Here is a 23,813-nt window from a genome sequence, read left to right on the forward strand (position 1 = left end):
GGACATAGGGTTGGCAGGACCCCCGGCAGAAGAGCAGTCTGCGGGACCTCCAACGGCACAGGACATGGAGTTGGCAGGACCCCCGGCCGAAGAGCAGTCTGTGGGACCTCCAACGGCACAGGACATAGGGTTGGGAGGACCCCCGGCAGAAGAGCAGTCTGCGGGACCTCCAACGGCACAGAACATAGGGTTGGCAGGACCCCCGGCAGAAGAGCAGTCTGCGGGACCTCCAACGGCTCAGGACATGGAGTTGGGACTCGAGAGAGGGCTCGAGAGGGAACTTGAGAGGAAACTTGAGAGTTGACTTGAGAGGGATCTCGAGAGGTGACTTGAGAGGGATCTCGAGAGGTGACTTGAGCGGGATCTCGAGAGGGAACTTGAACGGAGACTCGAGAGGAGACTTGAGAGGGAACTCGAGCGGTGACTTGAGAGGGAACTCGAGAGATGACTTGAGAGGGAACTCGAGAGGAGACTTGAGAGGGGACTCGAGAGGGGACTCGAGAAGAGACTTGAGAGGGGACCTGAGAGGGAACTCGAGAGGAGACTTGAGAGGGAACTCGAGAGGGGACTTGAGAGGGGACTCGAGAAGAGACTCGAGAGGAGACTTGAGAGGGGACCCGAGAAGAGACTCGAGAGGAGACTTGAGAGGGGACTCGAGAGGAGACTCGAGAGGGGACTCGAGAGGGAACTCGAGAGAGGACTCGAAAAGGGACTCGAGAAGGGACTCGAGAGGGGACCTGAGAGGGAACTCGAGAGGAGACTTGAGAGGTGACTTGAGAGGGGCCTCGAGAGGGGACTAAAGAGGGGACTTGAGAGGGGACTCGAGAGGGAACTCGAGAGGGAACTTGAGAGGTGACTCGGGTAGGAACTTGAGAGGGGACTTGAGAGGGAACTCGAGAGGAGACTGGAGAGGGGACTTGAGAGGGAACTCGAGAGGAGACTTGAGAGGGGACTCGAGAGGGAACTCGAGAGGAGACTCGAGAGGGAACTGGAGAGGAGACTTGAGAGGGGACTTGAGAGGGGACTCGGGTAGGAACTTGAGAGGAGACTTGAGAGGGAACTTGAGAGAGGACTCGAGAAGAGACTCCAGATGGGACCTGAGAGGGGACTTGAGAGGGAACTTGAGTGGGAACTCGAGAGGAGACTAGAGGAAACTTGAGAGGGGACTCGGGTAGGAACTTGAGAGGAGACTTGAGAGGGAACTTGAGAGAGGACTCGAGAAGAGACTCGAGATGGGACTTGAGAGGGGACTCGAGAGGGAACTCAAGAGGGGACTCGAGAGGGGGACTCGTGAGGAGACTGGAGAGGGGACTTGAGAGGGAACTTGAGATGAGTCTTGAGAAGGAACTTGTTTCGGTCGGTACGCCCACAGGACTCGGGGAGCTGGCGTCGGCTGAACAGCCAACTGGAGACGAGGAGCTGGAGTCGGCCGGTATGCTGACAGGACTCGGGGAGCTGGCGTTGGCCGGTACACCGACAGGACTCGGGGAGCTGGCGTTGGCCGGTAAGCCAGTCCTGGAGCCGAAACTGGAGTCGGACCATGGGTACTGGGGCCGGTACTGGAGCCAGAACCATGGCTGCGAACCATGGCTGTGTGGGCCGGTTCCGTAGCCGGAACCATGGCTGCTGGGCACGGAACCGGAACACGGGACCATGGCTGTGTGGGGATGGTACTGGAGCACGAAACCATGGCTGTGTGGGCCGATACTGGAGCATGGAGCCATGGCTGCTGGGGCCTGTACTGGGGCTGGAGCCATGGCTCTTGGGGCTCGGGCTGCTAGCTTGGCCTTGCGACTCCTTCTCTTAGCAGCCGCCTGAATACTCCGTGGACCTCCATAAGCCAGACGAGTTCCAGAATACGACTCCTGGACAGGAGCAGGAACTGGGGCAGAAGCACGGGTTGACTTCAGACGGAACCCAGCGAGGCGTATGGTACCAGGTTGGGAAGTGGGAGCCAGGGAGCTAGCATGCCTGGGGCTAGCAGGCCGGGAATCACACACCGGGAGGATCTTTGAAATCCAGCCAGGTAAGAACTTCACCAAACCTGGTTTCTCTCTAGCCATCTGGCGCGCCTCCGACAACACAGCCTCTCGCTGCTGAACTCCGGGTGCTCTCTTCCATCGATCCGAGCAGTTAGCCAAAAAAAAGGAAAAATTCAATAATTCCAGCTCGAACGGATCTGCTGGGCCCAATTCTTGGTTGGTACTTTCTGATACGCAGAGTGAAGCAGGTAGGACCCAAACGCAGATAGCACTTGATAACACCTTTATTTCAAGGACTTAATTATACTTGGACAGAAAAACCACTCTACGGTGAACTAGGTCACAAACAAAAGAAGCACCAACACTGAACACAGGAGGAGACAAGACTAAATACAGGGAGGGGTAATCACAAGATGAGAAACAGCCGGGCAGGGGAGGAGAAACACAAGGGCCACAGGTGAACACAATCAGATAACTAGACACACCAGGGAAACTAATGACAAGAGGAAAAACACAGGAAAAAGGACCAGACAATAACCCAGGAGGAAAACATGACAGAAGAACAGCAAAAACACCCAAACCTAGTAGGGGTGTAACGGTATCCGTATTCGTCCCGTACCCTCACGGTTCGGACGTCACGGTTCGGCACACGCAGTCACACAACGAATACGCCTTTTTTTTTAACGAGTGGGAAAAAAGTCTGTCATTCAGGGCAGTATCCACTACACTATATATAATCCAGGGGGCGGTATTGCGCCTAAAAGCTGTTTGCCTGCCGCCCTTAAACAACAAATGAAGAACAAGAAGAAACACAACAACCAGAGCCATATAATAGAAGAGTTACGACAACGGAAGTCCAAAAACGGTTATCGTCGCGTGGTTCATGTAGAAGAGGATCGTTCCCCGGAAGTTCATGGCGGGCAATGTGAATGCATTGATAACAGGAGATAGAACTACGATTTTTGGTCATTATTAGTGAATAAAGGTTTTGATTTGCAATATTTATACAACAAATCGATATGTGTATGTATTTACATCAATATGTTTAAAAAAATTAAATAGAATTTGCTAATATTAAGTGATAATATTAGGATTAGTGTGAACAACTAGTTTACATGTTAGGCTAACAGTGCCTTGGTTAAAGAGCCTGTTGCTGTTTATTTATAGCTTTGAATTCTTTAAAACCAATATTATCTTCTTAAACTTGTATGGTAGTCAGGAGCATCACTTTCTAATGTGTATTGATATATTTAGAGGGAGGGGATCTAAACTAATGCTTTAAAATTCAGATTAGATTAATGTCTACCATTTTCTTAAATTCATGGTAGTTTCAGTAATCCCATGGTAATTGAGGACACAAGTTATCTAAATGACTAATGTCATCTTTATGGCTTTCAGAAAGGACAGGAGACCGACAGGTGACTATCAAAGGACTAGCAGCAGCAGCATGAGGATGATGATGTTAAATGTGTTGTTTTAGGAACATCCATTGTAAATACATGGAATTCAATAAACATTGAATAGCATATCATGCAGTTTGTCTGTGCCTTTTCCTCCGTGTTGTCCTGGTTTGCTGTGCTGCCTCCTAGTCGCCACCATGGTTTGCTGTGCTGCCTGGGGATGCTCAAATCGCTCCGAGAAAGGAGTACGAATGTACGGCTTCCCCACTGACACAGAGCGGAGGAAAAAATGGCTGGCTCAAGTCAGCAGGAGCAATTTAACGACCAACAGCAACAAAATATGTGAGGTAATTATATACAAACACTGCATTTGCACTTTTTCACAAAACAAAAACCACACCATTGGGAAAGCTTAATGTTTTGTTTAATACAAAAAAACAGGGAAAGGCTTGAAAAACACAGAGTTGAGACTCAGGGTGCAGGGTGAGGGTCTCAGTGCAGGTATTCAGGCTCCATTGAATCCCCCTCTGGTTCTTGTGCTGAAAGAGGGATAAACAGACAGGAAAAAGGGTTATACACACCTATATAGCACACCTACCTGTATTGGATGGGAAATTGCCCTGGGGAGATAAGGTGTGGTCTTTGTTCCCAACTGAAGTTATGGAACTTTATTATTTGTGAGTTTAACAAAGTATGACAAATGGCATCAGTAACAGATGTGATATTAATTTCTATAAAGTTGTCTCACATTCTTGGTCATATTTTATATACAGTATGTAATGAGTATAACATGTCCAGTAAGTATAAAGTGTTTCTTAATACTGTGTATTCAACCACTATGGAATATGTATGTGGGCAGACAAGATTCAGACACAGTTGTTCTGTGTGTGAAGTAACCTCAAGTCACTCCGCAGGCACATTTTGATGCAGACCAGTTTGTCAAGACAAAAAAGGGCAAGACTAGGCTGAGAGCAGAGGCTATACCCACTGTTAGGGAAATAATTATCATAGACGCCAAGATGTGACATACAGGACAAACCTTGACGTCTGTTTACCTCCTTTAAGGACACAGGCTGCTTCAGCCAATAATGTTATTGTTCCCATTCTGTGACCGGTCAATACTGGGTCACAGATGGTCTGTATTGTGGGTACACTGGGACACTTCCTTCTCTGTTGTCTGAGGACTCCAGGGCATGACATATCCAAGGCCATAAGTGGCGGAAGCTGGTAACTTAGTGTGCCCAAACTATCTAAAGCTATCTTATCAAAACATGTTGATGACTCTCTGTGGAACCAGTTAAATGGGCTGGCAAGAGAGAGGCTCTCCAGAATTGACGTGGCAACTCTACCGTGAAGTCAGAACCTCTGGCTCTTGGACTTGTGATGTGAATCCTCTGGCCGTTAACTCCAAATAAACCATCAGAGTTTGACATCAAAGCTACTGCTCCTACCGTGTCTCCTTCCTGAGTCGGTGACTCCCACTGCATAGCTACACAGAAGTTTCTTTACAACCCACCATCTTCGTGCATCGCCCTGTGGTCCAAAAAGAGAAGGGCCCCTGCACCACGATTCACCCCGGGACCTGTAATCTACAAAGCCCATAGCTCATGATCACAGCTATAGTGTGAAAGGTGACACAGGTATAATAAATATGAAACTCTTAGTAACAAAAAGTAATATTTGTTATTTTTAAGTGGTATAATATTTAAAATGTTCGAAAATGTACAGTGCCATGTCTTCTACTTACATTAGTCTCAAAGATGAGGGAAGAAGGGATGAGGAGACCTGAGAGAAAGGAAAGTGAGGGTGAAGAAAGAGAGGACATGGCTAGTGAGGAGAGACAGGAAGGGCGGACACCACCCACTCAGCCAGCAGCCAGTCAGCATAAGAGGGAACCAGCAGCCAGTCAGCATACGAGGGAACCAGCAGCCAGTTCAAACAGATCTATTACAACAATTAAAGAGGAAAAATTAAAGAGCCAAGAAGGAATCACCAAAAAAGCAAAGGCTGCACTAAGAAAAATCAGGAAGGAAAATGCAGCTCTCAAGAAAACAATGAAAATTAGGGACAAGACATATAAGAAAACGTTTTCAAAAGACCAACTGAAGGCATTAGGCAGACTCACCACAAAGGGGATGAAATGGAGCAATGAGACAATTAAGAAGGCTTTAAAAATTCGCTTTGCGAGCGGACCAACAGGTTACAAAACTCTGCAGGAATTGAAGATTCCCCTTCCAGGAATAAGGACACTGCAAAGAAGGATGCAATGTGTTAAGTTTGAGCCTGGTGTGTTGACAGAGGTCTTTGATTTCCTAAAATTGAAGGCAGATAGATTGACAGACCTTGAAAGGGAGTGTGTGTTGACCTTGGATGAAATGGCAATCACACCAAGTGTGGAGTTAGACATGATTACAGGCAAACTGTATGGTGATGTGACTTTACCAGGTCACACCGGGATGGCAACACATGCTTGTGTGTTTATGTTGGCTGGAAACACAACACGGTGGAAGCAAGTAGTGGCATATCATTACACTGGCAATTCTACCAATGGAGCAGAGTACAGGCCAATCATTATTGATATAATACAGACGGCAGCATCCATAGGGCTACATGTGCTTGATGTCACCACCGACATGGGTAGCCCTAACCGAGCCATGTGGAAATCCTTTGGGGTGGACCAAAATAAAACATCGGTGCCACATCCAGCAAAACCAGACAGGCAGCTCTATTTCATGCCCGATGTCCCACTTCTGGTAAAAACAATAATAAGTGCCCTTCATAATTCCTGAGGATGTTGTTAACAGAGAGAACCTCCCCTCTAACGAGGTTTCTGTGGTCCCCATTAAGGACTTATTGACCTTTCAGGAAGGGATGGCCTTAAAAATAGCTCCCCATCTTTCAGCTGCAGCCATCGAGCCAAGTCACTTTGATAAGATGAAGGTTGGTCTTGCTCTAAATGTGTTCAGTAAGGCTACAAAGTGCTGGGGCTGAAATACATGGTGCAGCAAGAAAACCGCCCTCTGTCATACCTGACGACAGCGTGGTTCCTGGAGCAGGTTGATCGTTGGTTTGATCTGATGTCATCTCGCCATCCAATTACAGCCCTGAGCAGGCTCAAGATGGAGGAGTACCAAAAGGCCATCACCTTCCTCCAGAACATCGTCCATCTGTTTCGTGGGATAAAGATAGGTCAAAAGGGAGGTTGGAAGCCTGTTCAAACAGGGGTGATAATGGCAACAACATCAATTTTGGCCATACAAGAGGAGATGCTTATTCAAGGACACAGGTTTGTGTTAACACAAGACTGCCTTGAAAATACATTCAGCTGTGTGAGGTCTAAAAATCCTGTCCCAACTCCAGTGGAATTCCATCATGCACTGAGAATCATATCTGTGGGGCAGTTCCCTCACCACCATCAGCTCTGGGAGCTACCAGGAAGACCACAGTAGCTTTTTGGCAGACTTCCTGGACACAGGGGAGCCAAAAATCACTCCATCAGTCAGAGTGGAACAGCTGATGGCGGTGAACAGAGCAGCAGCACCTGACCTCACAAAAACTGAGAAATGTATTCTCTTCCATCTTGCAGGCTACATCGTCCACAAAATCATCAAGTTTGCCAGCATCTGTGAAAAATGCAAAATTGCAACAGAGCACCATGATGAGAGTCCTTCTGGTGACAACAGCTTGTTAGTGGACTTGAAAAACTTCAAGGCAGGTGCTCTTTGTCGTCCCTCCCAAGAAGCCTTTAACTTCATTCACCAAATTGAGGAACTATTTAGGACCAAGACTGGTTCCTCCCTCATGCAGCTCCCCAACGCAGTGGGTGTCTTGGAGAAAGAAGCTCAGGCCCTCTCCAGCAGGCTTCCGTCATGCTGTGGAGTACAACAAAAACTCGTAAAAAGATTCATACGGCTGAGGCCAAACAAATCAGAAATGACAGAAAAAAAATTAAATTAAAAGATGGCCATTTTGGAAGCAAGAGCCAATCCAAAAAGGTGAAAAGGAACAACAGCAGCCAAGCTACCACATCCAGCAACCCCCAAACAGATCCACAGCTGCAATCATTTCCATTAGCCGTTGCAATGGAAATATTTGGACTAAACATTGCTCTTCCACCTGCCAGCACCCAGCTAACATCACTGCCCCTCCACCCGTAACATCACTGCCCCTCCACCTGCCAACATCACTGCCCTCCACCTGCCAGCACCCAGCCAGAGGAGCGCAAACAACAAAAACAAGCAAGGTGTCCCGTCATGTACCTGGAAGTTTGGGTTGGCAAAATGGAGTAAGAGAGGGACTTGAAAACCCTTGGTGGCTCTCTACTCATGTTGTTACAGTTGTCTTGGTTACAGTTTTTTTTTTTTGCCATTTCCACATCTTTAGAAAATATGAAATAAAAAATTGAAGTGAAATCAACCTCTTCTCTGGAGAACAAACTTTGATTTCTCTGTCTTGTGAGTTTGCAGTCTTGCTCCTCCACCTGTAACATCACTGCCCCTCCACCTGCCATACAGTAGGTTACTAACAAGATTACTTATATAATACAGTGATAGAATACATGTTTAGTATGCTTACTTATATAAAACAGTAGTATTAAACTTACCTTGTGTTTTCACTCTCACTTAAGTCCCTCTCCCTTTGCCATCAATCCAAAATCAGCTGAGCTGCAACATTATACAGACAGGTAATAATCAACATAATCACAAGGACACAATATGGCTCTGCTAAAAACACTCACTCTTACACGCACCAAAGTTATATTTATCTAATATTTAACTCCTTCCACCCCCGCATACAATTCCGTTTAGAAGCCCCTCTTCTCTAATTCAACAACGTTGGACGAAATGACATTAAGAGAACGGGGAACGATTGAGAAGCTCCACGATCCGCCATTGCTGTAAAAAAGTGGTCCATTGGAGTGAACGGAGATATCGTAACTCTTCTATTATATGGCTCTGACAACAACAAAATGAACAAAATACAAGAAGAAGAAAAGTTAGTATGGCGATTTCAGATAACACACAGGAGCTTCTTTTAAATCAGCTGTGTGGGAACATTTCGGGTTCCCTGTGGACTACAATAACGATTAAGTGTGCGAGTGGTGGATCGGACGAGGACGGTGTGTCGGCGTTGTTCTACAGTGGTGCGGTATGCTAATGGTAACACACGCCAAACATGCTAAATCATATCAGAAGGCATCACCCAGATTTGCCAATCACCCGAGCCGGCAAAAGACAACAGCAGTTCAACAGCTGATCCCCGCTGTTTTTAAGAAGCCAATAGACATGAGAGCCGAGAGACCACACTTTCTTATTATTTATGATGTCATATTTTCAATACATTCTTTTTAGTTTTACAGCTTGATGACACCTTTTTGTTTGACATCAGCCATTATAGATAATATGGCCATTTGAGTGTGTGTGGTACTGTGTATGGTTTGTTTTTAACTGTTTAATACAGTTAATTATTCAAAATATCAGAGTTCTTTATTTTTAAACTGAAACTTGCACTACTGTTCAAAAATAAATAACAACAAACCTGGAATTATGCATTTGGGACTTTTTTTTGCTTTTTCTTGTTGTACCGAACCGTACCGAACCGTGACCTCCAAACCGAGGTATAAACCGAACCGTGACTTCTGTGAACCGTTACACCCCTAAAACCTAGACATAGAAATGTGACATGACATGATAATCGTGACATCACCAAAGAAAACAACAAGAGCCCAAGTGTATTCAGCATTTCCTGAAATCACTGATCCCACTGTGCTTCACCTTAAAAACACAAAATCAAGAAATGAGTATTCTCATGCTTATAAATGAACTGGAAGTGTGTGCTGTTTTGGACAGTGGTGCACGGAAAAGTGTGTTGGTTCTGCATCAGTACGAAGCTATTCACCCAGAGGTCCGGCCTCCTCTCCAGCAATTGTTACGTCCGTTGTTGGTATCGGTCCGGGTGACATACTGTACCTGTGCTCTGTGAGGCTAACTTCCCTGTCCAGATAAACCGACGCCAAGTTAGCATACACTTCCTGGTTGCTGACATAGCTTCAGATGAAGCCCTGCTAGGCCATCCATTCCTGGTCCAATCCAAAGCACGTCTTGACTATGGTACCAATCGTATGGTTCTGTTTGGTGAAGAGGTCCCATTCTTCAAGCCACGAAGCAAGCCACCATCACTTGCAGTGAGAGTATCGCGGACTGTTGTAGTGGAGCCTGGGCGGGAGTACATGGTGCCAGGCTACACACGTTATAAAGGACAAGCTAAAGTGGAAGTAATGCTTAGCGCCAGGGGTGCCCAACCTTTTTTTAACCGAGAGCTACTTTTAAAGTTGCCAGTCTGCCGAGATCTACCAGTCCAAATAGAGAGGCGTAGCCATTACTGACAGCCTACTACCAGGTGAATACACACTTCTACTTGTATAAAACTGACCTTTGTACGATTAATACTTCATAAAATACTGCAGATCCTTTATCTTACCTATTTCTAATCTACACACATACAAGTATTTAACTGAAGTTACACAACAGTGCTGTTGATACAGAGTTGGAGTTTATTCACACGTCACATACTACAGTGGGTAATGTTTTCAAGAAACATTGAACAGTGCTGCCACATATGACACAGGAAAAAATAAAAGACTCTGAACCCTTTCTTTGCCATTATATAAAAATAGTGTTGCTACAAAAGTATAAATTAGGCTTACTAATAAGACAACTCAGATCTGAAGCTACACAGGAATCTGCTGCCAAAGTGCAATAAAAAAGACAAAATTAATAGAATCAAACCCTTTTTTTGTTGCATTTTAGTAGAGTATAAAAATAAATGCCTTTAAAAATAGGATGCAAGCAACACTAATTTCTTAACCTGAATTGATAATAGACTATAATCAATTTAAACAGAACAGATCTTAATGTTTGCATTCTTATACCATTTTGTACAATAATTATAATGAATAAGTTCAAACAAACTAAAACTTACAGCTGATTAATAACGGTATCCAACTTGAGTTTTTATTTTGTCAAAAACCTGTTGAAATGCTAGTTATTTTTACTGTCCCCCAAAAGCGCATCGGCAGCCTCCAGGAAAGCTTCTTTCACAACTTCGCCGTCTTTGAAAGACTTCATGTGTTTCGCTAGAACGTGACTGACACGATAAGATGTTCTGGTAGCAGCCTTGCTCTTGTTGTTGGGCCTGGTGAAAATGGACTGCTGTGCATTTAGCTGTCCTTTCAGGCCCCTCACCTTTTGGGAGCGTAGGGCAGATTTAGGAGGGAATTCTATGGGCTCAGAACAGTCTCATAATACACACATGCACACAGAAGGATTCAAACTTGTATTTCCGGATCCATACTTGTGTTTTTCAATGCACACACAAATGTATTCCGTTTCATATACATGTAAATAAAATCCAAATACAGAAAAAAGTTTTATATATGTATTTTTGATCCTCACTTATTAGTTTCCCGTTTAAATCCCCTGAACCTGCAAACACAAACAGCTTTCTGTGCACGGATCGCTTTGCATTCGTGTGTGGGTTTTTTGAGACTCCCCTGACGGTCAGCCGATTCGTACTTGTAATTTTTTCTATCTATAGCCAATCAGATGTCTCCTTCATTCTAAGCCAATCACATGAGCGCGCCCCCATGAGGGTAAGATTACTTCATATACGCATTTTGCGCAGTCCGGTCAGCTCGCTAAACAGAGGGCGGAGCATCAGGTGATCATGCAGAGCAGCTGTCCCCATCAGACTCACTCAGCAGCTGATCTGATCTCTCTCTCGCGTCCGGTTATACTTCACTCGCGTTTATGTCCATATCGATCAGATCCAGCTCTCCTGATCGGCCTTTATAGAGAGCACCGATCAAACTATTAAGAGTGAATATCGGCCGATAATGACCGACGGGGCTCCCCCCCGTTAACAGGTCACTGTCTAGCACTGGCTTCGTAGTGCACTGATCGATTAGGCTAAGCTAACCTGTAGCTGCTCCCTCCACACTCACAACAACTTCATACAGACATAAATAAAGCAGCTGTATTCGCCATACAGGAAACACTCATTTAAAACGGGTTTGCCTGCCGTTTTTGTGTACACAAGCATTCATCAATGGTTTGGAAAGTGGCGCTGTACCTTAATAATATAAAGGCTTGTATTTGCGTGCATTTCCTGTTCGGAAAGTGCCGCTGTACTGAGAGTGGAGGGTGTCCTGAGATTAGCGCCTGCAGGCAGGCTCCATGGAGCTGTCAGCTCCGGACTGCGCAAAATGCGTACATGAAGCGCTACGTCATGAACGCAAGAAATCTACCCTCGTGGGGGCGCGCTCATGTGATTGGCTTAGAATTGAGGAGACATCTGATTGGCTATAGATAGAAATAATTACAAGTAGGGGAGAGCGGGGTATTGTGAGACATCGGGTAATGTGGGACACCCCCTGTATCTAGGCAACGGAACACAATTGTGGTCATGTGACCATTATGTTTTCAAGCCCCTCCCATTCCCCCCTTGCCAGGAAGGTGAAGTTGGTGCTGGTGCTGTGGTAAGTACGTTTTTTCACAAAAATGTGTTTTTTGCATGTAAAAGTAAATGTTCTTGCTATGAACTTAATCAACTATTGTGTCAAAGCAAATTGATTCAGGTAGAAAAACGTATATCATACATGTTCAGGGTTTCCCACACATAGACTATACTTGGGCGGGCCGCCTAGGTATATTAACGGCCGCCCAAGTATATTTCGCGACCCATTTAGTTTTATTTATTTTTTTTTCAAATTTTTTTTTTTAATATATTTTTTTTTTTATTCGTCCGTGACCACGACGCCATCTGCGATCGATTAACTTGTAGACAATGATCCCTCGCTCCCTTGCTCTGATCTCGCCTCCTTCTGGCCTGTTAAGTGGCCTGCCTCACACAGGGTGACTGGCTGTCCACATGATGTGGCCTGCCGACATGGCCACTGTCATACAGATCATAAATCAAAGCCCTTGATTGGTCTCTGTGTGCAGTGCTGGAATTGGGCCGGTACTCACCGGTACGCAGTACCGGCACTTCTGGTTCTGACCCATGGAGTACCGGCACTTCTTGCTCAGTACCGGCATGCTGGCGGTACTCCGGTACTCATTGCACCGTGCCAGTACTCAACACCTCTCCCGCCGTTCTTATTATACATCCATATATATATATACAGCCGCCCGGGTACTCAGTAGATGCGTCATGAGGTGCCGAACGGACATTCTCATCGCTCTAACCGCTGGAGTTTCACAGCGGCTGTCAGCTGTTTACTCCTGTCATTCAAACAGAGCGTGCTGGAGAGGGGGCGGGGCTTATCTTCTCCATGTAAATACTGTGGTGGAAACGACTATGTCAAAATTAACCTATTTGACCGTGATTTAATAGTAATACACGTTTCAAAATAATAATAATAATAATGCCAGAAGTAACAACATACTGAAAACTGTTAGTAAAACCATGTTTTAATGCTTTACAATTTACATACCTAGATGCACGTGTGTTGTGTTTATGCAGTGCAACTCCCACCCAGTGGGTGGCTATGTAGAGTGATAGAACAGAGCAGGCACGCCCCCGAGAGAAGGAAAGCAAGTCACGTCACAAATTAGCATTTCTAAAATGTTAGCGTGGATTAATAAAAGTGCAAAAAGACAGCGGTTGTCGCCGGAAGAAACTTCAAATACAGAGAATGCTGTGCCTGTGTTGGAAATTGTGTCTGATGGGGAGCTTTCTTTGGTTGATCCTCCTGCTCCAAGTTCTAGTGCATTAGCATTAGCACTAGCTCCGCCTCCTCCTCCAGAACCTCTAACGTTAGCTGCTGCTGGCGCAACTGCCACCACCAACACCGGGCAAAGCGATGCACCTGACTGCTGGACAACGGACCAGGTGCAATATTTTTGCAAGACCAATGCATGGCTCCTTCTTAAAGATAAGAAGCTAGGATGTCGGATATGCAGAGATGTCAAATCTTTGGGAATACACACTGGACAAGGACTGAAACTGTCAACTGAATGGGGTGAGTGTGCAGTGTCTCATTTCGGTGTTGACAAGGGCAAACAACAAGCTAGCCTGAGAAAAAAAATCAAAGAACATAAAGAATCACAAGCCCATGTAAAAGCTGCTGACATCCTTACATCTGCTTCACGTGAAACTATTCAACATCAAGTGCAGTCTATGCATAAATCTGAATTAGACACCACATGTGTGGGTAGTGTAATGGAAACTTCTGTGTAGCTATGCAGTGGGAGTCACCGACTCAGGAAGGAGACACGGGAAGAGCAGTAGCTTTGATGTCAAACACATGATGGTTTATTTGGAGTTAACGGCCGGAGGATTCACATCACAAGTCCAAGAGTCAGAGGTTCTGACTTCACGGTAGAGTTGCCACGTCAATTCTGGAGAGCCTCTCTCTTGCCAGCCCATCTAACTGGTTTCGCAGAGAGTAAACAACATATTTGAGGAGATAGCCTAAACAGTGTGGGAACACAGAGCTACTTGCCTCGGACACTTATGACCTCGAAGATTTTACCTTGGAGTCCACAAATACAGAGAAGGAAGTGTCCCAGTGTACCCACAACACAGACCATCTGTATCCCAGTATTGACCGGTCACAGAATGGGAACAATAACATTATTGGCTAAGCCGCCTGTGTCCTTAAAGAAGGTAAACAGACATCGAGGTTTGTCCTGTATGTTACAAATTGGCATGATAATTGATGATGATAATTATTTCCACAACAGTCCTCTCTTTTTATCATTTATGATAACCTAAAAACATTAGTCTAATAATAATTTGGTCAATAATTAACTCAATAGGCGTCTCCAGGTTCGAGTGTGGTCTCACCTTACATCAATTATATCACAAAGTGGAATAAGATTGAAACATTCAATCACAATGATTGATACAGCCAATCATAATAGAAAAAATCATCTCTCATCAGTGTTTGATCATCTTTTGTCAAAAGCATAATAATGAACACACATAAAACACAGGTGCACAATGGCTAAATATTTGTTTTTAAACTAATATATTTGATCATTTACCATTAGTTAATTTCATTCATCAAACTATAAAATCAAAACCAGCTTGCCGCTTTAAAGATTTACTTCAAGGCAATCACTAGTCAAAAGCATTTTAAAACTCAGGATCGTAAGAGATCCAGCTAAAAATGTACAGTTAGAGTATAGAATTCACAATGGTGATTTGATCAATCTGTAATCTGCAAAAGTGCAGTGTCCTCAATTTTAGGATTACTTTTACGTTTACTTAAATACACTTTAGTCAAGAGTAAGGCACTTAGTGAAATCAATACATTAATTTTAGTCAAGTACATTGTTCAAAATCTGAAAAGGAAAAGTTAGGCAAATATTCAAAGACTTTTGTAAAAACCTGGAAAGGAAGGATTAAACATTTTTAAACCTTGAATTATTACATTTGTAAATGCTACCACTGATCTGTACCAAATTAAGTCTATCAAGTATTCCTATTAGCCATACTTACCTGAGCTACTTATGGTACTTGGAAAGGATTCTTCTGTGTTTATCTAATGTTGAGAATATCAATTTCTTTAAATTATACTTCTCTAATTTGAGGATCAAATATGCTACATAATTGTTATATGAAATATTATAAATATTTGTTTTGGGCCAAAACTGAAATTAATCCAGTACTTGAAACATCTTTCTATGCATGGATAATGTTACATTAAAGAGTAGTGTTGTTAAGCCTGATTGCTGGATTCAAATCCACTAGAGTGCATGTACCTATCCAGAGGGGAGCCAGAACTTGATAGAGCTTGTCGCCGCACAACCAAACGTAATCTTGTGGCGAGCTAAACCCCACATCACTGGGCCAGGCCAGTTGTATTGCTCACGGTTGCGTTGTCGTTTTCCCAGGCGAGCCGTCATCACGAGGTGGGAATGCTCCATGGGGTGTGTGTGTGTATTCCTTCGGTCGATTTTGTGACACGGAATGTCAGACTCCGCACACCGGTGACACAAACGAGGAACCAGAGAGCATATGGAACCGCTCAGCTGGCACTTGCCTGTGATACCTTGTGTGTAGTGTGTTTTGGTGTATGTAGTGCAAGTGTGGTGCAAGTTGGTGATTAGGACACATCACTTGTTGTCATCTACTTCTGTTGGTGATTAGGACACATCACTTGTTGTCATCTACTTCTGTTGGTGATTAGGACACATCACTTGTTGTCATCTACTTCTGTTGGTGATTAGGACACATCACTTGTTGTCATCTACTTTTGTTGGTGATTAGGACACATCACTTGTTGTCATCTACTTTTGTTGGTGACTAGGACACATCACTTGTTGTCATCTACTTCTGTTGGTGATTAGGACACATCACTTGTTGTCATCTACTTTTGTTGGTGATTAGGACACATCACTTGTTGTCATCTACTTTTGTTGGTGATTAGGACACATCACTTGTTGTCATCTACTTCTGTTGGTGACTAGGACCTTGCAGTGGCTGGCGTGGACCCACGTAGCTCTCTCTCTGACCCTTGGCCTTCAGAGCTGTCCTACTGTAGTTATTGGGTTAACACTTGATAGGGATGTTTTCCTGAGTGCAGACAACTCAAGGTAATGGATTAGCACATTATCATTTAAATACAAAAATAGGATAGGCCCCTCAGAATTATTTGGGAGCCTTCCTGAGACATGCACATGCATAAATGTAAGGTTTGTGTTAGTCATTTAACATGCAAGAATCATATACTCATCAGTCCAAAGTAGAGAAATGTTATTGTAATTTAAAGGTGAGCTAGTCCCTGCGGATATCACCCCTTCTCAATGATTCTAAATGTTATATTAATTCACCATTTACCGTTTGATAACATATTACTTTATCAGAAATATTTTCCTCTTCCATAAAACAGGTTTGAGAAATAAATGTTCCAATATAAAATCAATTACTCAATATAATTGACTCTTCCCTCCCTTTTCTTACATATGTCTCATATGAAATAATAACTTAGGAGTCTATTTAAGCATGGTGTAGTTTATAATCTATTAATCGAGAAGACTCAGTATCACCTGTGTGCAGCTTACAAAAAAACAAACAATTGTGAGAAACATATATTATGCAGGAACTGTATACCTTTGTTGAAAAACAAAGCATATCTGATTTGGGAGGAAAAGCTTCATCCCCCTTAACATCTGAGTCACTACTGATGGCATAGCATAAATGATAGTGGGTGTCTGAGGGTGTTTTTACTGAGAAATGTCAAACACATTCAAAACCTTACATTTGAAAACAGGTTTGCATTCCTCCACTTAAAATGACGTTATCATTGGAAACAATAAAAGCTAATTGTTTTGATGTAGAATCTATCAATTGAATTGTTAGAGCAGAACAGAATGGTCGTATTGTAGCCTGAGTACCGTGCAGCCTTTAGTTTTACCAGGTGGAAACATTGTCCATATAATGTGAATACATGTAGAACTAGACATTCAGAGGCCCCTGACATTTAGGCCTATTTTAAAAAATAGTAGGGGCTTTTAACAGCTTGCCAACCTACAGGCATCCTCTGCATAGCAGTATGAATAGCCTTAAAAAAACAACCCACTCTGCGGTAACGAGAGTCATATTTCTGAACCAAATACCCTAAATTAAGCCGTTAGTCCCATCTGACTGACCCAAGGGTTGGTGCTGGTGTGACCGGGAGGCTTCCAGGTGTTCTTTCAGTTCATGGCTTGGTGGGGGGAGTGGCCCACGTTAGACAGTATTGTTCAGTTTGAGGAGCGGCATTGTCTCTGGAAGCAGGTAATGGTGTCCATTCTCAGACCAGACCATTAATGTCATTTCATGTAGAGCAGCCATAGCATCTCTGTGACTGCACTCAGCCGGACTGTCAGAACTGAGTGATTCTTAGTGAAGCCGTCCAAGGCCATAGACAGAATGGAACCACGTACCAACAAAAGGGACACAAGGTCATCAATATCTCTCTTTACCATTGGCCTAATTGCACAACAAATTAGTGGGAAAAATGTGGAGCACTAATCCATCATCATGTGAAATGCTGAGTTAATCTAAATAATTACTTATGGGTTGAAATCAAATTAACATTAGAACTAAAGTCAGTCAAAATTGGACTTTCCACGGATCCGAATCTAAGCAATACACCATTTCCCCAGCTCTGTAATGAAAAGGATAAGAAGATTAGGTACATTACAGGAGTGTTCCACACCCAAACATGCACACTTATCTTATTCTAGTAGAGATTAGAGGACAAGGTCTAATGTCGTGAACAAAATGATCAAGTCAAAGTTATTTTGTTTATTGTTATGTACCTAATTTAATTTAATAATTAATCTTGAATTACTAATAACTTTAAAGAAGGCAACAATTTACAATTTGGATGAAGTGATTACTCATCCAAAGTGTGTGTGTGTGTGTGCTTGTGTGTGCTTGTGTGTGTGTGTGTGTGTGTGTGTGTGTGTGTGTGTGTGTGTGTGTGTGTGTGTGTGTGTGTGTGTGTGTGTGTGTGTGTGTGTGTGTGTGTGGTGTGTGTGTGTGTGGTGTGTGTGTGTGTGTGTGTGTGTGTGTGTGTGTGTGTGTGTGTGTGTGTGTGTGTGGTGTGTGTGTGTGTTTGTCTGCCCAAGGTTTCAAACATTTGGGACAGCACAGCAGTGAGAATGTTATGAGAACTAATCTGTTGTTTATACTAAACTCGAAGGAAGCTAGACTGGAACATTTTAAATAAATCAAAACACTTGCACATTAATTAAATACATTTCACATTTAGCTCGAGCTGGTTTCAATACTTTTCTTTATGGTATTTAAAATTGGGCTCGAGTAGAACCCCTGGATTTGGCTTGCAACACAAAGTGATACTGATCTCTGTAGGACTTGGAAGTGTTATGATTCAAAGTGCCTGTGAAAGAGAGACCCTTGGAAAACAACATCTATTTTTTAACTGTGATTACTTATTTTAAAGAAATTGCAACATTATACTTTTAAAGAATTGCTCAATTAATTTAACACATTTATTATGCACACAATAAAAACTTCAACAAATATATTGATCCTGGCTTAACCAGCGACCTTTACTCTGTTGTTCATAAGCTCGGTTTCAGAAAACTTGTCAGTAGTTTAACAACTATTTTAATTTTAGTAATGTCTATGGAGACCAATTGGTTGATACTAGAAATCATTTGAAGCAGTTTAATAAATAATGTTAAACTATTTTTAAAACTGTAATTGAACTTCAACTTATATTAATTACCTGATTCCAGTGGCCAGTTGGAACAGACAATCAACACAGTTTCCATTTTGCTGCAACAGCGCAAAAGGTTTCAACAACAATTAGTATTATGTCTGAGTCTAGTTCTGCTTTGTTTCGGAATGTGTTCAATACATTACGTTTTTATTCATTATTACTATACAATACATAGATTAAGAATAAATGAAACAAATAATACAACATTGACCTAAAACCAGATTTTGCAACCCTGATCTCCTCAGGCAGGTCTCTGAGGGTCTCGGGGCGCAGGACGGGCATAGGGTTTATACAAGGTCACAAAGATATCTTAACATACCAGCAATACCATCTAAGAATGGATTCTTAAAGCAATATAATCTTATTTTCTTCTTACACCTACAGCGCACACCCTGCACAGTGTGCTTCTTGTTTACATTTTCCCCTGCACTCAGAGGCAGGACATAAAAACACTTTTTATTTTTCTCAGGTCATTTACTTTTGGTGAGATAATTAAAGTTTAGTTCATTTTACCCTGTCTATGGACTGATTCATTATTGTTACAAAACATACACAAGACGGCGGGACAAACCAATATAGACCCCCATACAAACAATCAGACAAACAAAACATGAACTCATAATAAACACCAGCGCGACAGCAAAGCTCTTCAGCTCAATTTAGTCCGGATTTTAGAGATCTTAGAGGGGGTGGGAATTCTCTCCAGTGGGGCGTCTTCTCACGCCTCACCCTTGCATACAAGTGATTTATCGGTGCCTGAAAGCCGTCCAAGAGCGGTAACTAGCTTATCCTCTTGCGACAACCACTAGGCTATCTGTTTCTAGTGGCGCTGTGCCCCCCCGATCGGAGCCCACAGACTTTTCCCTGCCCTTTCTCTCCAAACAACAGCTCAGTTGACTGTAGTCCGTACGACCAGCCTATATACACTTGCCATCGAGTTCACCTCAAGGTGAAACACAGTTTGCCTATGCTTGCTTGCCACTACACACCTCTGATCAATTAGCCTATAATTGTATGTATGCACTCCTGACCGCCACCTGCTCCAGAGAGCCGTGGCGCATCGGGTGATGCACGCACCTCGCGCTGGCCCGTCTAACCATGAGAAAAGCGGTCCTAAACAACGAGTGCTTTTAGACCGTCCCGTTTGAAGGACGGCGGTGCCGTGAGTTAAAGCCTATAGGCAATAAGCTGTGACTTTCTCCCTCTCAGCCTGCACTGCTCCAGCCCCACACACACACGGTGAGGTTTTACACACACACGCAAGGCTGCAGCTGGAGCCGTGTTTTTACAGAGAGGTGATAGCAGCAAATATCTTTGGCTGCTTATTTTCAACTGCTGTGCTTAGCCACTAAGACCCCCAAAATCCGGCGATTTGTCCAATACAAATCTTTTACATTGCTTTCAATTCACACAGAAGCTCCACTTCACTGATGCTCTTTCCTTAAGGTATCTCTAAACATGAGCTGTGTATGCCTGTATGGCACTTCCGTCCCGAGCAGCATACACAGAGGAAGCCAGCCAGGACTGAGTCCCCAGACACTGATCCCCTGGGTTTATCATCCCCAAATGTTCATTAACCAAAAGGAAACGCAGCCGATCAGTTTCACAGGTAATTTTAGGATACCGTCAATCACAGATTCTGATAAGGCAATGTCCAAAGTAGATTTGAAAATCACACTTACCACAATCTGAAGATCTGTTGGCATCCTGCCGACAACGCCAATTTGTAATGGAAACTTCTGTGTAGCTATGCACTGGGAGTCACCGACTCAGGAAGGAGACACGGGAAGAGCAGTAGCTTTGATGTCAAACACATGATGGTTTATTTGGAGTTAACGGCCGGAGGATTCACATCACAAGTCCAAGAGTCAGAGGTTCTGACTTCACGGTAGAGTTGCCACGTCAATTCTGGAGAGCCTCTCTCTTGCCAGCCCATCTAACTGGTTTCGCAGAGAGTAAACAACATATTTGAGGAGATAGCCTAAACAGTGTGGGAACACAGAGCTACTTGCCTCGGACACTTATGACCTCGAAGATTTTACCTTGGAGTCCACAAATACAGAGAAGGAAATGTCCCAGTGTACCCACAACACAGACCATCTGTATCCCAGTATTGACCGGTCACAGAATGGGAACAATAACATTATTGGCTAAGCCGCCTGTGTCCTTAAAGAAGGTAAACAGACATCGAGGTTTGTCCTGTATGTTACAAATTGGCATGATAATTGATGATGATAATTATTTCCACAACAGGTAGTATATTTAAACTATAGGGCTATCATTATGGACCCTGCCTGTACCTGTATCTGTTCGCTCTGCCATCGCGTGAAGGGTCTGCTAACAAGCGACCAACAGAAAGGTTAATGTTGTTGCACGTCACCTCAACCCCCCCCCGCTACCACCACCCCCCAAAGTATATTTCAGATCTGTGGGAAACACTGGCAGTTAATGGACCAGCACCAGAGGCATTCCCATACACACAGGCGTTGGAGCTGTTCTTCATGAAATCCCAGAAGGATGAAGTGCTCTGACAGTGCTCTGCCTTCTTTGCGCAAAATGATTATACCGGAATGAAAAGTCAATAAATAATGTTGTTAAAACTTTTTTTTATATTCACAGATGAGATGGAGGAGGAGCTTGCCAAACACTTGAAACAACTAGCTGACCAGTTCCATGGCCTTGCTCCAGTTAAGTGCCGTGAACTGGCATTTGAATACGCAGAGAGAAACAATATCCCTGTCCCTGCCAATTGGACAGAGAAACAATGTGCAGGTAGGCTAGGGTGTGCAAGATGTCACATGATTCTGTAGGTTAACTTAGAACAAATGATCTTGCCACAAAGCTAAATCTTATAATAATGAATTCTCTACTCTTTAGGAATAGAGTGGTTTGGCAGGTTCCTAGCACGTCGCCATCTCTCTGTCCGAACTCCGGAGGCAACATCCCTGGGAAGGGCTACAGCCTTCAATAAAACTACAGTGGGGGAGTTCTTCGAAAATCTGGCTGTAGTGATGGACAGGTGACAGAATTAATTTTTTAGTTGCAAATGTTTTATGGAGGCTTTACCTGTAAGATTTGGTTTTGATTCTGATAAGGTTCTTCCCTTGCCTCTCTTCTTTAACAGGCACAAATTCCCTCCACACATGATTTACAATGTGGATGAAACAGGCGTCGTTACAGTTCAAAAGCCACGGCAGGTAAGCTACACATGATACACTAGAGAGCACCAGACTGATACTGAGTGGCTTGTGATAATGACCAGTGAACCTGTGAACTGGAAAAAACGAATGGACTGAAATGAAATACAATGTACCTTTAGACCAATAGTAGCCTACTGATTGCACATGCCATTGATTCTAAACTTTCTATTTGATTCAGGTTGTGACAGAGAAAGGAAAAAAGCAAGTTGGTTCTATCACATCAGCTGAGAGAGGAGAACTGGTGACTGTGGTGTGTGCAGTGAATGCTGCTGGGAATGCCATACCTCCCATGTTTGTCTTCCCCAGAGTTAGGTTTAAGGATGACTTCATGATAGGAGCACCTCCAGGAGCCAAAGGTGCCTCCACCAGAACAGGATGGATGAATGAAGACACCTGGCCTGAGTTCCTTGATCACCTGATACAGCACACTCAGTGCACTCCATGCTGCTAATCCTTGATAATCTTAAAGCTCACAACTCACTCAAGGCAGTAGAAAAAGCAAAGAGCAACAGTATTGTTATGCTCACCCTTCCACCCCACACATCCCATCGCATGCAGCCTCTCGACGTGACCGTGTATGGCCCGTTCAAGACCCTATACAACCGAGCTCTTGATGGGTGGATGAGATCTAACCCCGGCAAAACAGTCTCCATCTACCAGATTGCAGGATTTGTGAATGAGGCCTTCTTGTCAGCAGTGACACCACGGAATATCACTTCTGGATTCAAGTCCACTGGGATTTTCCCATATAACAGAGATATTTTCCCTGAGGAAGCGTTTGCACCATCCATGGTGTCAGACCGGCCAAACCCTGAGCTGCTGCCTGCATCCACTGGTCCATCCACTTCAGATGATCCAGATGGTCCACTCCCTGCAGATGAACCACCTGCTGCAGATGCTAATCCATCCACTTCGCGTGGTCCACATGGATGTGCCTCGCCAGCTGACTCAGATGTTCCCAGCCGACCTGGATATGTGTCTCCTCGTGAAATCCTACCACTTCCCAAACATCCCCCCAGAGCACAAACCAAAAGAAAGCGTGTGAAGACAGCCATCCTAACAGATACTCCTGAGAAGCAGGCAATAGAAAAGGCTTATGAAGAGAGACAAAATAAACTGGCAGGGAAAAAACAAAATAGCAAAGAAAAGGGAAAACTGAAAAAGAAAGCACCCAAAAGGAAAATCATAGATAGCAGCTCTGAGGAGAGTGATGTCCCTGTCCCACTTGATGATGAGAGCCCTGAGGATGAGAGAAGTGATCCTGGAAACACAGATCTGAACGTGGGTGACTTTGTCCTATTTAACTTTGCAACCAAACACAGGAGTCTCCGTTACGTTGGCATGGTTGAGAAAGTTGAGGATGATGAAATACTTACACAATTCCTCAGAAGAATCCAGGGAAACAAGAAACAGTGGGAGAGACCCACGTTTGCTATAAAGGAAAATTATGTGGCACATGTTCCTAAAGGTGATGTGGTGAAGAAGCTGCCTCAACCTAATAGGCCTGGAGGAACCACACGGAGAGAGCAACTCTTCACCTTTCCCTGTAACCTTCAGGGCTGGAATGTAGAGTAGGCCTTGTTATAGAGTATGAGGCTGATGTTCTAATCCAGGTGGGTCTAGCCTGAGTCCCAGGCTGTTCTAGCTGGTTCTGATGGTCCTATGTTCTGACCCCCAGACTGTGCACTTGCTGGTTCTGATTGTCCTTTGCTCTGACCCCCAGACACTAGCTGGCTCTAAAGGTCCTGTGTTCTGACTCCCACACTGTGAATGTTAATTAAAACATTTTGAATTATATTATGTTGTATTTGATTTACTTTTTAGTACTTTGGGTTACATTCAAGTGTTTAAAAAAATGTGCTTAATTGACCAATCCTCATGATTCTGATACTAGTCCGACATTAGTTTTGGAATGTGTGGTTGTCAATCTAGCTATCAGGTTTCTAATTGTTACAACATGTGTTGTTATGGTAGTTTTAAAGTGGAAAAC

The 23,813-nt window shown here is 43.8% G+C and overlaps 1 protein-coding gene across 2 annotated transcripts; it reads left to right on the top strand.

Moving 5' to 3' along the window:
* Positions 1 to 11,874: 11,874 nt before the first annotated feature.
* Positions 11,875 to 23,502, top strand: LOC117557612. Of its 2 annotated transcripts, XM_034233513.1 has the most exons (5): positions 11,889 to 11,918; positions 21,243 to 21,395; positions 21,501 to 21,642; positions 21,748 to 21,820; positions 22,002 to 22,669. In XM_034233513.1, the coding sequence occupies exons 2-5, from the start codon at positions 21,248 to 21,250 to the stop codon at positions 22,272 to 22,274; spliced, it is 636 nt and encodes a 211-aa protein (XP_034089404.1). In that variant the 5' UTR covers positions 11,889 to 11,918; positions 21,243 to 21,247; the 3' UTR covers positions 22,275 to 22,669. The 2 variants fall into 2 exon arrangements, with proteins under 2 accessions (XP_034089403.1, XP_034089404.1); XM_034233512.1 differs by lacking the exon at positions 21,243 to 21,395 and having other exon boundaries at positions 11,875 to 11,918; positions 21,792 to 21,820; positions 22,002 to 23,502.
* The last annotated feature ends 311 nt before the right edge of the window (positions 23,503 to 23,813 follow it).

Source organism: Gymnodraco acuticeps, unplaced genomic scaffold (assembly GCF_902827175.1).
Source record: "Gymnodraco acuticeps unplaced genomic scaffold, fGymAcu1.1, whole genome shotgun sequence".
Lineage (NCBI taxonomy): Eukaryota > Metazoa > Chordata > Actinopteri > Perciformes > Bathydraconidae > Gymnodraco > Gymnodraco acuticeps.

Coding starts and splice junctions, on each gene's coding strand:
- LOC117557612 (XM_034233512.1), top strand. CDS start 22,265: ATGCTGCTAATCCTTGATAATCTTAAAGCTCACAACTCACTCAAGGCA.